Below are 15355 nucleotides of genomic sequence, written 5' to 3'. Positions count from 1 at the left end.
TCAGTCTTTTCCTCCTGTGCTACAATGTTGATAAAAATTCTTCATCTTCTGACCGTATTGTTAATACTGCAAGAAAATTCCTCTTGGTTCGATTGAGGCATTTCTCCCATTGCAAATGTCAATAATTATCAGCCTCCCCTATCCAGAAGTTGCATTTTTAAACATAAAAGTGTATACTAATATACAAAAGCATATTTTATATTACATCTCTAGTTTGGCTCCCTTGATTTATGGCAGGGGTAGGCAACCTGCGGCCCGCGGGCCGGATGCGGCCCAGCAAGGCCTTGAAACCGGCCCCAGCCCGGTCCTGCCACCGATTGCCGCCGGGGCCTTTGGCGTCTCGCGCGAGGGGCATGGTGGGGCAATTGTCTATAGAAGCCTCAGAAACATGCATTTATCTTAACATTTTTTAAAAAATCAGCAAATTTTTTCGTGTGTCTTCCATTTTTTATTTAAAAAGTGCCCTCCATTAGAAAATTTTGTCCTACATTTGTCCCGGTTTATTTATTTATTTAATTTTTTTTAAAAAAATTAATTATTTATTTTTTGGCTTCGGCCCCCCAGTTGTCTGAGGGACAGCAACCCGGCCCCCGGCTCAAAAGGGTTGCCTACCCCTGATTTATGGAGTTACATAAGGCAAGAAGATACCACAATATTTAGCCTTAAGAGTTGTGGATGTTTCATGAGATATTTCTTATGAAAACTTTTAAGTCTGCAGATGGTCATGTTTTTATAGTCTGTTGCTTTACTAACTGCAAGTGTGTCGCATGCAATTTTAATCTGAAGCAAAGCAAGCAGAACTTTAGGAATGAGGGGGTGAAATATATTGGCTTTATATTCAAATGCTTTCAATTAAAGTGACTGTTATCTTATCCAAGATAACTGAAAAAGGATACTCAAAATACTACCTTGTGTAAATATAGTTATTGCCTGCATTATATCACCAAGAGTTCTCAACACATCTGGAAAGAAAGTAGTTCCAGTAACATTAAAGCATCCTATTTTGGTTGGCACACAGATGCTGTGGTATATGCCAGTCGGTAATGGGCTTTGGAAACAAGCTGCTTTAAAACTCTCCTGAACTATTCTCCTGGGAAATTATTCAATTAAATACAACTAAAATTAATGCTTGTCTGTTTTGTTTGAATAAAACAAAATAAGCATCTGGAAAAGAAAGTCCCTAGTGCATGTTGGAGAGCAAGGGCTCCAGTTAATATTCGTTCATTCTGAACTCAGTGTTATCCCTATTCCTGCCTCCCCTTTTAAAGAAAGTATTATTTCTAAATTATTGATGTTGCTGTGGCTGGTGTTATAGGGATGCTATTTTCCATTCTCTAGAAATCATCTAAATATATATACACTCGTCCTTCCACATTCACTGGGGTTAGGGGCACAGGACCCCCACGAATGTGGAAAAACCGCAAATAACAAAACCACTATGTTTTTACCTGTGAGAACACCCCTCTAGGAATTTCTAAGTCCTCTAGTGCAACTATGTGGTCAACATCTGCCAGACACTGACCATAGAATTGTGCTGGAGGAGCTACAAATGCCTAGCGGAGTGTTCTCTTGGATAAAAACATAGTGGTTTTGTTATTTGTGGTTTTTCACATTAATGGGGGTCCTGTGCCCCTAACCCCAGCGAATATGGAAGGATGAGTGTATATATATCTAGATTCAGTACAAGCTCCTGCTGTCGACGTTTAAAGCCCTCCATGGGCTGGCCCCTCCTTACTTATCAGACCTTCTTTCTCCTCACCTTCCCAAAAGGGCCCTCCGTTCTGGTAGTCAAGGTCTGCTGTCCCAGCCCAGGATTTCCTCTGCCCCATCTCGGATTCGCCCGTTTTCACTTGCTGCCCCTCACTCCTGGAACCTTCTTCCCCCGCGAGCAAGAGCCATCACTTCTTTAACCAGCTTCAAAACAGGGTTGAAGACCATCCTGTTCAGAGAAGCACTCCCAGGCATTGCATAATTGTCGCTTGCTATTTGATGTTCTTTTGATGCCTGTTTTATTGAACCATTTCCTGTATTGCTATGTACTTTATATGTATTAGCCTACTAGCCCCACCACCTTTCTCTTCTCCTTTTATGTCATGTCTTTTTAGATTGTAAGCCTGAGGGCAGGGATCCGTCTAATTAAAAAGATTGTATGTACAGCGCTGTGTAAATTTACTGCGCTTTATAAATAAAGGTTAATAATAATAATAGATAATTTCTAGAGAATGGAAAATAGCATCCCTATAACACCAGCCACAGCAACATCAATAATTTAGAAATAATACCTTCTTTAAAAGGGGAGGCAGGAATAGGGATAAAGCAGCTTGTTTCCAAAGCCCATTACCGACGGGCATATGCCACAGCATCTGTGTGCCAACCAAACCAGGTTTACAATCTAAAAAGACATAGCACAAAAGCAGAAGGGAATGGTGGTGAGGAAGGGGATCGAGTCCAGCCGATACTACCAATTCTTCTCTCCCTCTAAGACAAGGGCAGTGGCAGTTGGAATGAAGGGAGGGTCCTCCATCTGCTTCTGCTCAGTCTGTGGACTGATGCAGGTCTGTGAGCTATTGGCTTCCAGTCCACAGAAAGTTTCCAAGAAAGAAAGTTTCAGTCACTGAGCACAAATATACTGCTAGTTCCTGGCATGTTGGAGAAAATGTCCTGGTAGTCCCCACATCTGCCAGCTTAAGAAGCATTTCTCCACAACACATGTACCAACGTGTGAACTGAGCCTGCTTCTGGTCATTCAGTAGAAAACATTACTAGATATACATAGCTGCAATTGTATAACTTCCAACAAAGAATTTTTGGTTTGTGAGGTTTGTGAATGTAGTTGTTTATATCTCTGTGTGTGAGTGCACATACATTCACAAATTTCACATGCATGCATGTTCAGTCCTCTTTTGGGAAGGAGATAAAGATTTCCATTGCTGTTAGGGCATCTAAGAAGACTCTAGAATGAGAGAGAGTTGGAATAAGAACATCCAGAGAAAAGCAGAGATCTGATTCTGAGTTATTTTTTAAAAAATTAGTGGCCTGTGTAGATTATTATTAGATTATTATGTAATTATTCTCTCTTGTGCAGAAAGTCAGTCCTGTGATGATACCACAACCAGTGTCTTTAACAGTTTGCTCAGGGAAGCAAAGTTATACCAGCATAACTTTATATCAGATTATGAAGAATTGAATTTAGCTTTTTGCCTGCTTGTGTAAAGTTCTGCTGCACTGTATACAGCTGCATATATATCTTTCAAGAACTGTGGCTCATGTCTCATTTTGGGTTGTAGATTAAATATTGGCTTTTATTTGTTTTGTTTTCCTTTTGGGGATGGGGGATGGGTGAGATTTAGATTCTATGTGCCACTCTGTCCTGAAGCCCTCTATATACTGTATGCACATTTGCTCTTACAGTTTATCACAGGTATGATGCAAAATGTTTGCTTTCTTCTATTGAGTCTATTGTGTAGCCTGGCATTTTATGTGAGTCATTTCCTTGGCATTTTGCTCTACGGTGGTCTCAAGGAGGCAGCAGTGGCTATATGATTGGGATACTTCCAGACTCATTCTTGGTGCAGCAGAAAGAGTTCTGGCTTTCCATTTTTTGAGATGTTTTTCTTTGGCATAGCTCCACTATATGTAAAGATGCCATATCCCATGACTAATTCAATGGTGTGTATATGTTATATAATGTACACATTACTCTGTTGATCAACCTACATTGGAGGAAGATAGGCTTTATGTTATGTGCCTCGTGAACTAATGGGGGAGATTTAAGCTAGCTAGGCATTAGAAGACTTCCAGGCTTCCCCATTCTAGCCAAGCAATGCTACTTATATAGTTGTAATATACTATATGTCAGGGATGGTCAGATTATCGTGCATTAGTGACCAACTGCTTGGGCATTAATTGATGTTAGAGACAATAAATGCATTGCAAACTGCCTAGGAAGAAAGGTTTAGAAAATTATTCAGTCTCTTACCACAAAATTATCCTAGTCCAGTTTCAGTGTATATGAACTGATCTTAATATATTTCAAACTAAACGAAGGGAGATAAAGTACCAGACACCCTGTGGCAAGGTTTTTATATCTTTTCCCATCGTTCAGCTTGTTGAAGCCAACAAACATGGCAAAAAGTGGGCTAAACAGACATTTGGAGTTTCAACTGCTGATGACAGATGGAAGTGTGGAAGAGGGACCACTTCAAGTTCAAAATATTCAAAGAGAGACTGTTGTAAATAGAAGTATACAGGTGATTGGGTAAATTGTTTTATAGGACTGAATTTGAATGGGTGGAAGTCCTGGGCCATCAGTGATCCAGCACAGTTCTGGAGTGACTAACTTGGCCATTATGGCTCAGTGTCATGTGTGAACAGGGTGTTGGTTGTATATCTTAAGAGTAGACTTATTTTTAGATGAAAGAGGTAAATATTTGTTCTCATACATTCAAAGTAATTAACAAGCCAATTCATATAGATTCATATGAACAAAGCTGTGTAAACACATGGATTTAGTTAGTATTTTAAAAACTTATTGGAGGTGTCTGTATCCTGCTTTTCCATACAAATGTTTTAGTCAGCTTAGAACAAAAGGTAATGAAAATAATCACTAAAACAAAAAGAGAGAACTGGCAAACTTTGCATGCTGTCCAGTGTTGCATGAGTACACTAGAATGTTCCCTTTTTTATTTTCCTCCTTGCAGATACTTTTATGTGGTGGTAGAAATGTATAGGCCAAAATAGATGTGATGATGACTATAGGTAAACCTATTGCTTGTTCATGTAACTGTTCCATACACAATCTATCATCTATAAATACATTTAACAAATGAATTGACCCATTAAGTTTTGGAAAAAAGACTGGAGAAAGGTAGATCCCTGAAAATACCACTCTTTAGACTAGATTAATCCCCACTTCTCACAACTATATGGGATAGCAAATTATGTTTTAAAAATGTTAACAGGGTTTTTGCACACCCTTTTACATGCACTGCACTTGTGTATGTTTGAACCTAGAAAGGCATGGAGCAGGTGTTCAATTAACCCAAAGAAAACAAACACTTTACATGAATTGTCTTCAGTAGCTGGCACCCCCAAGAAACACTTTCAGCTAGTTACAGCACCTAGTGTGACTGTGAGCTGCCCTCTTAAATGACCACTTTTCCAGTATTCTGCAGAGCACTGATACGTGACCTGAACAATGGCCACATTGACGTCCTCAAAAAGAAGACATATGCAGCACCAAAAAAGACAAAAGCAAACAAAAAATTGTATAGAATTTCTGTGAATGCTTGCAGATTTAGAAATAATGGCATTTCAATTTCTGAGAAGATAAATTCATTTTCCATCAAATTTACCCCAGTAAATTTCTTAGTCTGCAACTCATTCCAGGTCAGCCAAATCAGTTATTCATCTATTAATTTACTGCAGCTAATTTCTGACTCAGATGACCCAGATCCTACTCCAGAATTAATTTCCCATCATATATCTTGAAACAATTAAGGATAGTATAGGTGAGGCAGTGAGCTAGCAGTAGCTTAATGTGCTAGTTTTCCTTGGAGTTAATAAAGAAATGCCAGCTCCCAACTATCTCATCACATTCTATACAGCTAAGTACCTATCATCTATCTATCTATCTATCTATCTATCTATCTATCTATCTATCTATCTACAGTATTTATGCCCTGCACAAAGACTTTCAGTGCAATTTACAGATTGCTAATTTGACAGTTCCCTGCCCTCAGGTTTACAATCTAAAAAGACATGACACAAAAGGAGAAGGGAATGGCAGTAGCAAAGGGGATTAAAAACATTTGAGCAGGTAACTGTCCCATGGAGCTTGCAGTGTACAGCTTGACAAAGGTGAAACTACAGTGAAAAGGAAATATGGTAGACCTAGTCCTGCATGGCTCTTGAATTCCATAGGATGTCTACTATGGAAGAGGACTGGGTCACTGCCAGTAGGTAAATTTACTAGGTGGCACACAGAAGGGGAAAGCACAGATGGCATTGGTTTGGACAGGGAGCACACAAACCTGGAACTGGCCCTGATTCTAATTCCTCTTTTCTCTATATCCCTATTTTCTAAATGTATTAGTTTGTATTTGCCTTACTCATAAGGCAGGAGCTGTGAACCCTGTTTCTCAGAACTCTTGTCAAGTCCAAATATGGCTTTTACATCATTTAAATAAATCAGAAAATTAGTGTTAAGATGGGGAGTGAGAGTTACATGGCAAACAGCATACTTTCCCTCTGAATGCTGTAGGAATTCCTCAGTTCACGGGGCTCCGTGTGTGGTCAGAGACACAACAACCCACACAGCTATGTGGAGAGGATACACCAGAGCAATGCCTACACAGGAACTCTGATCCAGGATGGGATAAAACAAAGAGGAGGGGGAAAGAAGCATTTTACTTCCTGTAGAATTGAAAATGTTTTTTCTTCAGCTGAGCCATTTTCTATTCTTGCCTATCTGCCCTGAATTTCAGAAGAGTTCTTTCCTTCTCCACCCATCTTCCCCTTTTTCCAAATTCTTTCCTGGTGCATTCATTTATAAAGAAGAGTGATGGAAGAGAACACTGTTTATTTTCTTTAATATTTTGTAATATCCCAGTCCCATCATGGGTACCTTATACAGGTTGCATATTTTGGGTTTACAAAGATTAGGTATTTCCAGGCTTGGACTACCTGGAAATCTGTGAAGCTTGGCCATGAGTGTTTGCTGGTGAAGAGATGCAAAGTCAAAGCTTCCTACTATCATCTTCTTTATCTGTCCATGCATACCATTTCCCTGGCCTTATAACGCTGCATACTGAAGTTTGTAAAAATCTATGAAGTTGCTACTCTCTTAGCAGAATTCTTGAAGCATGAAAGAACTTCAGAAAAAAAATGGACCATATTGGGTATTCCTGCTAGAAAGAACTAGAAAAGATCTTAAAGTGTAAAGATACACAACTCAGCACAAAAGTTAGAATTGTATAAGCCATGTATTCCCATTGGTATGTATGGAGGTGAGAGCTGCACAGTGAAGAAAGCAGATAACAAGAAAATAAATTGTTTTCAGATATGATGTTAGAGAAGAATTCTGAGGATATTGTAGATAGCCAAAATGACAAACAAATGGGTCCTAGAACAGATCAACCCTGAAATTTCCCTGTAAGCCAAGATGATTAAGTTAGGGCTGTCATACAGTGGACCCTTGGTATCCATTGGGATTTGGTTCCAGGATCCTCCATGAATACCAAAATCCATAGATGCTCAAGTCCCATTATATACAATGGACAATAAAATGGTGTCCCTTATATAAAATGGTAAAATCAAGGTTTGTTGTTTGGAATTTGTATATTTTTTTGGCTATTTTCAAGCCGTGGATGCTTGAATCTGTGGATAAAAAAACCTGTGGATATGGAGGGCCAACTGTACTTTGGACACATCATGAGAAAGCATGACTCATTGGAAAAGATGATAATGCTAGGAAAGGTGGTGGGATGTAGAAAAAGAGGAAGGCCACTTTCTAGATGGAAGGGACTCTATTAGTAGGTCAGGGGTATGAATTTGAAAGACCTAAGGCAGAGCAGTGAAGGACAGGGAGTCTTGGAGATGTTTCATCCACAGGAGCGCCGTGAGTGAAGATAAACTTGAAGGTGGTTACTAACAACAACAATAGGTGTTCCACAAAAATAAAAGCAAGTGATAGATCTCGGTAGGAGATAGTAGCTATTCTTAACATGCTTGCATTATATCCTTAAGGAGCCCAGTGCACCAGTCTAAGTAGTCTTTTTTTTTTTAAATATTTTTATTAGCTTCATATCTAAAATTTACATGCTATATATACATAGTTCACAAATGAATAATTATTTTCCAATAAGTACTTTCTTCAGGTATTTAGGGGATGCAGTGGCTCCGTGGTTAAGACTCTGACTCTGATAATTGTAAGATTGGCAGTTCGAGGCCCAAGTACCGTTTGATGGTGTGAGCTCCCATCTTCTGCCAACCTAGATGTTTGAATGCATGTAAAAGTAAATAAATGGATACCATTTCAGATGGAAGGTAACAGCATTCTGTGCATTCATGCTGGCCACGTGAGCACAGTGTTGTCTTTGACAATGCTGGCTCTTCAGCTTAGTAATGGAAATGAGCACTGCCCCCTACAGTCAGACATGACTTGACAACCTTGTCATAGGGCTTTACCTTTATACATTTTTTCAGAGATTTGGTGCTACCTGATATAAAATGGCTTTCAGCTCTTTTCATCCTTTACCTATTAACCACATTTCCTATCTGGTAGCCTATACCTTTATATTATAATATTATGGTTTTATAACTTAGTTATCAATAACCCCTTTTAGCCATTTTACACTTTGTTCAGGGAGAACATGGAGGGGTTACCACCACATTTGTTGAAAAATGACCCTAAAATTGGTCCATAAATTTTTTTGAGAAAAATTGGGGAGGACTTAGAAAGCCCTTGAGTGGATTTGGGGCCTACATTTTCCTCATCCTTGATTTAGAAACGTGGATTTATTTCACATGGCCTTTCAAATAAAGACAGTAACAGACAATAGGAGAACCTTACTTGTATGGAGGTTTGGCTTTTTTAAAAAAAGAGCAGGAAATAAATATGGAATCTTGTAGTTGTTTTGTGCCTTCAAGTCACTTCTGACTTATTGCAACTCTAAAGTGAAAATCATGGGGTTATTTTGGCAAGAGGAATTTACTGATAATACAAAAACCGCACGACAACATTTATTTCTTACCTGCCTCTCCCCATGGATCATGGCATGGAATAAAATACAACACATATTAGTTATAAACATAACATCACTTAAAAGACATAAATCAATTAAAACATACAGCATCAGTTTAAAAACATATATGGTAAGACTAATACATATTAAAACAATCAATCCATTGTTTAACATTCATAATTTAAATTTTATAATCTAAAAATCATCTGGAGAGGCCTGCTGAAATAGAGTGGTCATTAGTGCTGTTTTAAATCCGAACAGCATTTTCAGCTGTTCAATCTCTTCTGGCAGGTTGTTCTACATTCTAGGGGCCACTGAAGAAAAAGTCCACTGGGTGACAGTTGACAACCTAGTCTTGGCTATTTGGCTGTGCCGCCAGAGGACTTGAGTGTATAGGCCTGATTATACTGGAGGAGGTAATTATGTAGATAACCTGAACCCAAACCATGTAGGGTTTTAAAGATAACAACCAACACTTTGCCTGGAAAATAATTGGCAGCCAGTGGAGTGATTTTAATAGTGGTATAATATGATCACTCCTAAATGTACCAGTAACCAATCTGGCTGTCATGTGTTGAACTAATTGAAGTTTCTGAACTTGGTAGAGAAGTAGCCCAATGTACAGTCAGTGGGAGGTGCCATACGCGGCTTGAGCTTATGCTGAAGCCACGTGATGATTAAATGATGATTAAAGAAATGACGTGCGTGCTGCGAGCACGCACCCCATTGTTTGCAATGGGGCGTGAGCATATGTGGATTCCCCCTTATGTGGGGGATCTGGAACAGCAGCACAGTGTGCACATGCCACAAGCACATGCACCATTCTGTGGATTGCAGCGTGGCTTCTGCGTAAACCGGAAGCTGTGTATGGCTCACCTGCGTATGGAGCAGGTATGCTTTATTTGATATATATGGTATTAGAAAAATATGGTCCATTAAAAGGTCCAATTAAATTTAGGTAACTAATGTATGGATATAGAGTGGGTCCTCTCCTTACGTGGGGGATCTGTTCTGGATGCCCCCACGTAAGAGAAAATCCGCCTATGCTTGAGCCCCATAGGAAATAATGGGGGGAATGCATGTGGCGGAGTGGCGCATGCGCACCTTTGTTTTCCTCCCCAAGCGGTTTCCGCATAAGCTTGAAGCCATGTAAAATGTGTCTGTGCATGGCGCAGGCGCACTGTATTAAAAGATGTATAGAACAGATTTATCAGATGGTTGTTCCATGAGATATTAGTGTCCTGCCATTTCAAAATAATTGGGAAGGAATTTTAGGGATTAGCATTCCACATGGCAGTGGAAATGGAAGGATTTAATAATTTAATAGCTTCCCATTTGAGATATATTATGTTTTAAAATATATTTTTCAGTGATATTTGACACTGTATATTTTGAAATTGATTTATTATCTGTTGGCATTAGGAGAAACCAAATAGAGATTTCCCTTTATATCTTTTGAGTAAATAAAGGCATAAAAAGTGAAGAATGCATTATACTGAACAGATTACTGACTAAACAGTTGCTGTAAATCCATTTTGAAAGCCATTTAATTATATACCATAAATTGTAAAGTATTTTAATACACAAGTTGTAAATAATTTAATGGCTATAAAACTGACATTAACAAATTACTGGAATGCTAGTAAATGTAGAGATCTCATGGGAGAAGATACTCTGTAATTCCTTTGGATCTGTATTGTTTAGTATGTTGATGGTCAGCAAGTAAATGCTACAGCAACATGTTGAAGTGTGTAGTTTTCCTGTTCAAGATGACAGCTACCCATGTCTACTCTGATGATACTCCATTCCATTCCAACAATGCTCAACAGTCAGCCAGCATTCTCTGGCCACTGAGTATGCCCAGTACTCATCAGAATGATTCCTTTCGCTTTTCACACACATTCATCTTGGTGCCCCGCTCGAGGATTAACCTCCCTGCTGTGTGCGGATGGCACTGTTTTAGCTAAACAAGAACCCATATCTAGAGGACAGAGTTTGCTATTACAGTACCATGGGTGTTGAATATCTGCTGGGGTTTGGTTCCAGAACCTCCCACTGATAACAAAATCTGTGGATGCTTAAGTCCCACTAAATACAATGGCATATAAAATGGTGCCTCTTATATAAAGTAGCAAAATTAAGGTTTGCTTTTTCAGAATTCTTTGGAATATTTTCAAGCCATGATGGTTCAATCCATGGATAAAGAATCTGTGGATATGGAGGGATGACTCTATTATAAATCAGACCTTGCACCATAAATTCTGTCTAGAACTAAATATGCAGTTAATGAAGATGTTACAATGCTACAGCAATGTGATTGGTGTGGCTAGTGCTTTCTCATGATTATGCTTTAATAGTTCTCACTGAAATGTTGAGAGGAACTAAGCAAATATGGTTTCAAGGGACCATTCTATTAGGAAGCCTTTAAATGGAATTATACCTCAAGTTTTATTTGTATTTGATTTTTCCCACCCCATATTAAATTGTCAGTCATTTTGTTTCTGAATATACAGAGATTTAAATATTGTTTGTTTGAAAGCCTGGAAGAAGTCTGTGTGACAGTGTAGTGTTAGTGAATGAGAGGGCCTGTGACAAATCACTGCCTTTCCTTGCAAAAACCAGAAGCTGTTGGAGAGAACATACACACTGCAAAGCCAACATAAGAATTTCATCCTTCCTCTGGATTCAACTTATATATAAAGCATATGGCAGAGAAGCAGTTCTGCTACCATGCTCGTAACCCATTGTGCTAGCTGTGTGTAACACCTACAGAGATTGTTGCTACATGAGGCTTTCTTGTTACTCTGTGCTATTGCCACAACTGAAATGACCCTCCATCTGTTTAACCTACTTCATGAGATTGTTGTGATAATAACCTAAATCAAAATTGCAGTGCCATTGATGTGCTGAAAATTTCATTTGTTTTGAGATACAGTGGATCTGTTCCAGACCCCGCTGCTAAAGGTAAATCCAGCGTATGCTGGAGCCGCATTAGAAATAATGGGGCCTCGTGCCCATGATGTGGATGTGCACTCCATAGGTGAGAGTCCCATTACTTCTTCTGGGGCATGTGAGGGCTTTTTCCAGTGCTGCTTTCAGCATATGCTGAATGCTGCGTAAGGCCCGCCCATGTATGATGCGGGCACACTGTAATTATGGAAAGATCAAATAATGTACCATTTTCCTCCTTTTAGAAATCATCGATGATCTGGCCAATTTGGTAGAAAATACTGATGACAAGTTGCGCAGCCAAACCAGGCGTGTGATGATGGTGGAGAAAAAGTCAACTTCCTGTGGTAAGATATGGTCTGATTTAAATCAAATCAAATCAAATCAAATCTGATTTAAAATTAAACACTTTTTGTAGAGTGAGTGCCATTTTGTTAGTTTTTGTTCTTGGATTGCAGCTAAAACGTTTAAAGTATTACTAAACAAGTTTGCATTTACACTTTGACTGCTTTCCACTAATAGCTGACATTCTAGCAGCTGGTTTAAGAAATTATGAACATAGCCTTTAATTTTGTGAGAGATGATGAAGAAAGTTGAGAAAGGGAGTAGACATGATGGAAGGAACGTTAAAACAGTATCCTTGTATAGAGAAAGGGAGTTTGTTGGCTTCATTGATTTTTTTCTCCCATGTGGATATGATACAAATTATGGTGTCCGCTTATGTAGAGGCCACCTAGGTTGCAATTTGTATTTCTGATGTTTTCTTTTCAATAATGATAAAATAACGATGGCAAACAATATGCAGCTTTGTCAGTTAATCTTTGTAAATGTGTGTGTGTGCGCGCACACACACACACATATGTATGACAAGTGATATGTATGGAACATTTAGCACCATTTCCTTTCCATTTAATACACCATTGAAATGTTAAGCAGAATGAAACTGAGTTGGCTGGTGAAACAATGTTGAATGCACATCTGTAGTTATACAGTCGGCCCTCCTTATACGCGGATTTGAACATACGCACATGGCAAACCCGGAAGTTGTCCCCAATGGCGGTGCGTGTGCATGTGCGCCGCCATTGAGGACAAAGGTCCCTCTCCTCCCCTCCTCTTTCCCTCCCTCCCTCCCTCCCTCCCTGCTTGGTTGCCGTGCAGCTGCCTCCCGGCATCCTCGCTGCCTCCTCCGCCATGGAAAAGGCCGGGTGCTGCTCTTGGAGGCCAAGAGGCCTCCAGACTGCACCTGGCCCTTTCGCGGTGGCGGCGGTGGCATGGAGGAGGAAGCTTGGTCTCGTCCTCCTCGCCACTGCTGCTGCAGAAGGGCCGGGTGCAGCCTGGGGGCCTCTTGGCCTCCAAGAGCAGCACCCGGCCTTTCCCGTGACGGCGGCGGAGGAGGCGGTGAGGATACCAGGAGGCGGTGGTGCAGCGACCGAGCAGGTAAGCAGGGAGGGGAAGAGGGAGGGAGGGAAGCGAGGGAGGGAAAGAGGAGGGGAGGAGAGGGACTTTTGTCCCCAATGGCACGCACACCGCCATTGGGGAGAATGGGACTTGAGCATGCGTGGATTTTGGCATACGCAGGGGGGGGTCCGGAACGGGTCCCCCGCATATACCAAGGGCCGACTGTACTGCACTTCTGCAATATATTTCATGAGTCTTATATTCAGAATCAAGTGTTCAGATAAGAATTCTTCATTGTTTAGTTTTATGTACATAATGCAGTTAATTTTCCCTCATAATCTTGAACCTGTTTCTGTTCAAGAAGCAAATTAGAAATGGACTTTTAAAGCTAAGTGGAATAAGGAAATTTTGTTAGACTGACTAAACTATAGTTAGAGAAAACAGTATTTTATTTGTTTACTTATGTGTCTTTATATACATTAATATTTTAATTCCACTTTTTTCCTTATGGCATAGCCTCAAAGATAGCTGACAGTAAATGAAAATTAATTTAATGCACAATGAATAGAATGTATATGTGCTAAAGAGATAGGACATAGCTGTGTCAAAATCTCCCATTTTCCCCTACTCCACAAGATGGCATTGCAGCTCAGTAACCTAGGAAACCACAACTGGTGAAACTGGAGAGATGTATCTCATCACTTTTATATTTATAGTCTTTTGAAGAGAACAAAAATCACAACTTTTATTTTCCATTTTTGACTAATTTGTCTGCAGATTTTTATCGAGTTTGATCAATATTTATATTGCCGTATTTTAACCTATCACATGTATGCTAATTTTAAAGATATTCCACAAACTTTTAAAAGTTTGTAGCACACTTGTTCAAGCCAAAAAACATCCTAAAAGACTCCTCTAGAAAATAACGGTGCATAGAGGATCTTGCCTTATTCATCATGCCAAGTGCATTTCTCATCTTCTATGACTATTTTTCTCAGAAGGTTAATTGGCTTGACTGTAGGTTTGTTCATCTAATGTAGTTTATCTATGTATGGCTGAGCAAATCTCCTTCCATTTATTTTTAGCATTGTGGAAAGCTTAGTATATGAGTATGTATGACATGAAGTCAACCTTTCCTGTGGCCTGTTTGCCAGAAGATTATGCCAGTGTTCTTTCCTAATACTGCATGGACAATTGCCTTGGATCTGAACCAAAAGATGATTTCTACCCAAAAAAAACTTTTTTCCTGGTTGTTGATCTGTTCCATGTTTTCCTTTCCTTCTTTTTCACATTCCCTGTGTCTAGCTGTCTAGATATTCTGTTACTTTCCATGATTGTGCTAGCATTCTGTGAGGCAGGTCTCTTGTTCCATTAAACCATCCTGAAAAGGAATTTGTGGTACTTCACATCTTGATGAAATACCATCTTATAAATTGTGGACTGTTTTGGTGAAGGGCACATATGTGTAGTCCTTTTCCGTTGGAATATACGGAGGATTGTTTTAATTACTTAAGCACTAATGAAACTGAAGATCAAAACTAGACATGACATTTAGTGTATGACTGCCATAATCATGTATGCCTTTGTTACTTTTTGTGTCTCAGGCTGTTTTCCTTGAAATGCAAGTAGCAGCTTCAGGGTCATTGTCCATGACAAAGCAAGAGAGAGTTAAATCTCTTTTCCCCACTCACAGATTATGTAAATCAGGTTTGGGCAAAATTCGGCTCTCCAAGGCTTTCTTCAGTCCTAGCCAGGATTTCCAATGGTGATGAATGCTGGGATTTGCAGTCCAACACTACTAATGTAATTAATATGGCTGTTACTACCATAACACAACTCCATGCTTTTATTCATTTAATGTCATGTCTTATTTAGCCATGAGAAACAGAATTTTCCTAAAAGATTTAACTGTCTGACTGATCTGAGAAATCATAATCACTGATTTCCCATTTAGTCCAGACTTCAGGATTAATCATTCCCTCACACCCATAGAGTCGTTTTCTCCTTTAGGAGGCCTGCAACTCCTGTTGTATGTTAATACCTTTCAGGGTTCAGATCATTTTGTCCAATATAATTCACAGATCGCATAATCTTAAGTAGCAGTAAATAATCACAGAACAATGGCACTTGTTTCTTCCATATATCTGTGGAGAGCATCACAAATACTGATGTGTATGCAATCACTCTCCCTTTGTTTCTTCATCTCTCTCTCACTTTCATACATACACAAACACACACAATCAACATCAGTTGTCTCTCTCCTT

The 15355-nt window shown here is 39.4% G+C and overlaps 1 protein-coding gene across 2 annotated transcripts in view; it reads left to right on the top strand.

Annotated features, from left to right (window-relative positions):
- Positions 1-15355, top strand: part of LOC149322068 (syntaxin-8-like) — a 120991-nt gene that overhangs the window by 79466 nt on the left and 26170 nt on the right. For both annotated transcript variants that reach the window (XM_089534057.1, XM_089534060.1), the window contains exon 7: positions 11939-12040. In XM_089534057.1, coding sequence (XP_089390183.1) covers positions 11939-12040 — 102 coding nt within the window. The remainder of the gene's footprint in view (positions 1-11938; positions 12041-15355) is intronic.

Source organism: Sceloporus occidentalis, unplaced genomic scaffold (genome assembly GCF_023333645.1).
Source record: "Sceloporus occidentalis isolate IW3139 unplaced genomic scaffold, rSceOcc1.0.p SCAF_1, whole genome shotgun sequence".
NCBI lineage: Eukaryota > Metazoa > Chordata > Lepidosauria > Squamata > Phrynosomatidae > Sceloporus > Sceloporus occidentalis.
This window is presented reverse-complemented; position numbering and strand designations above follow the sequence as displayed.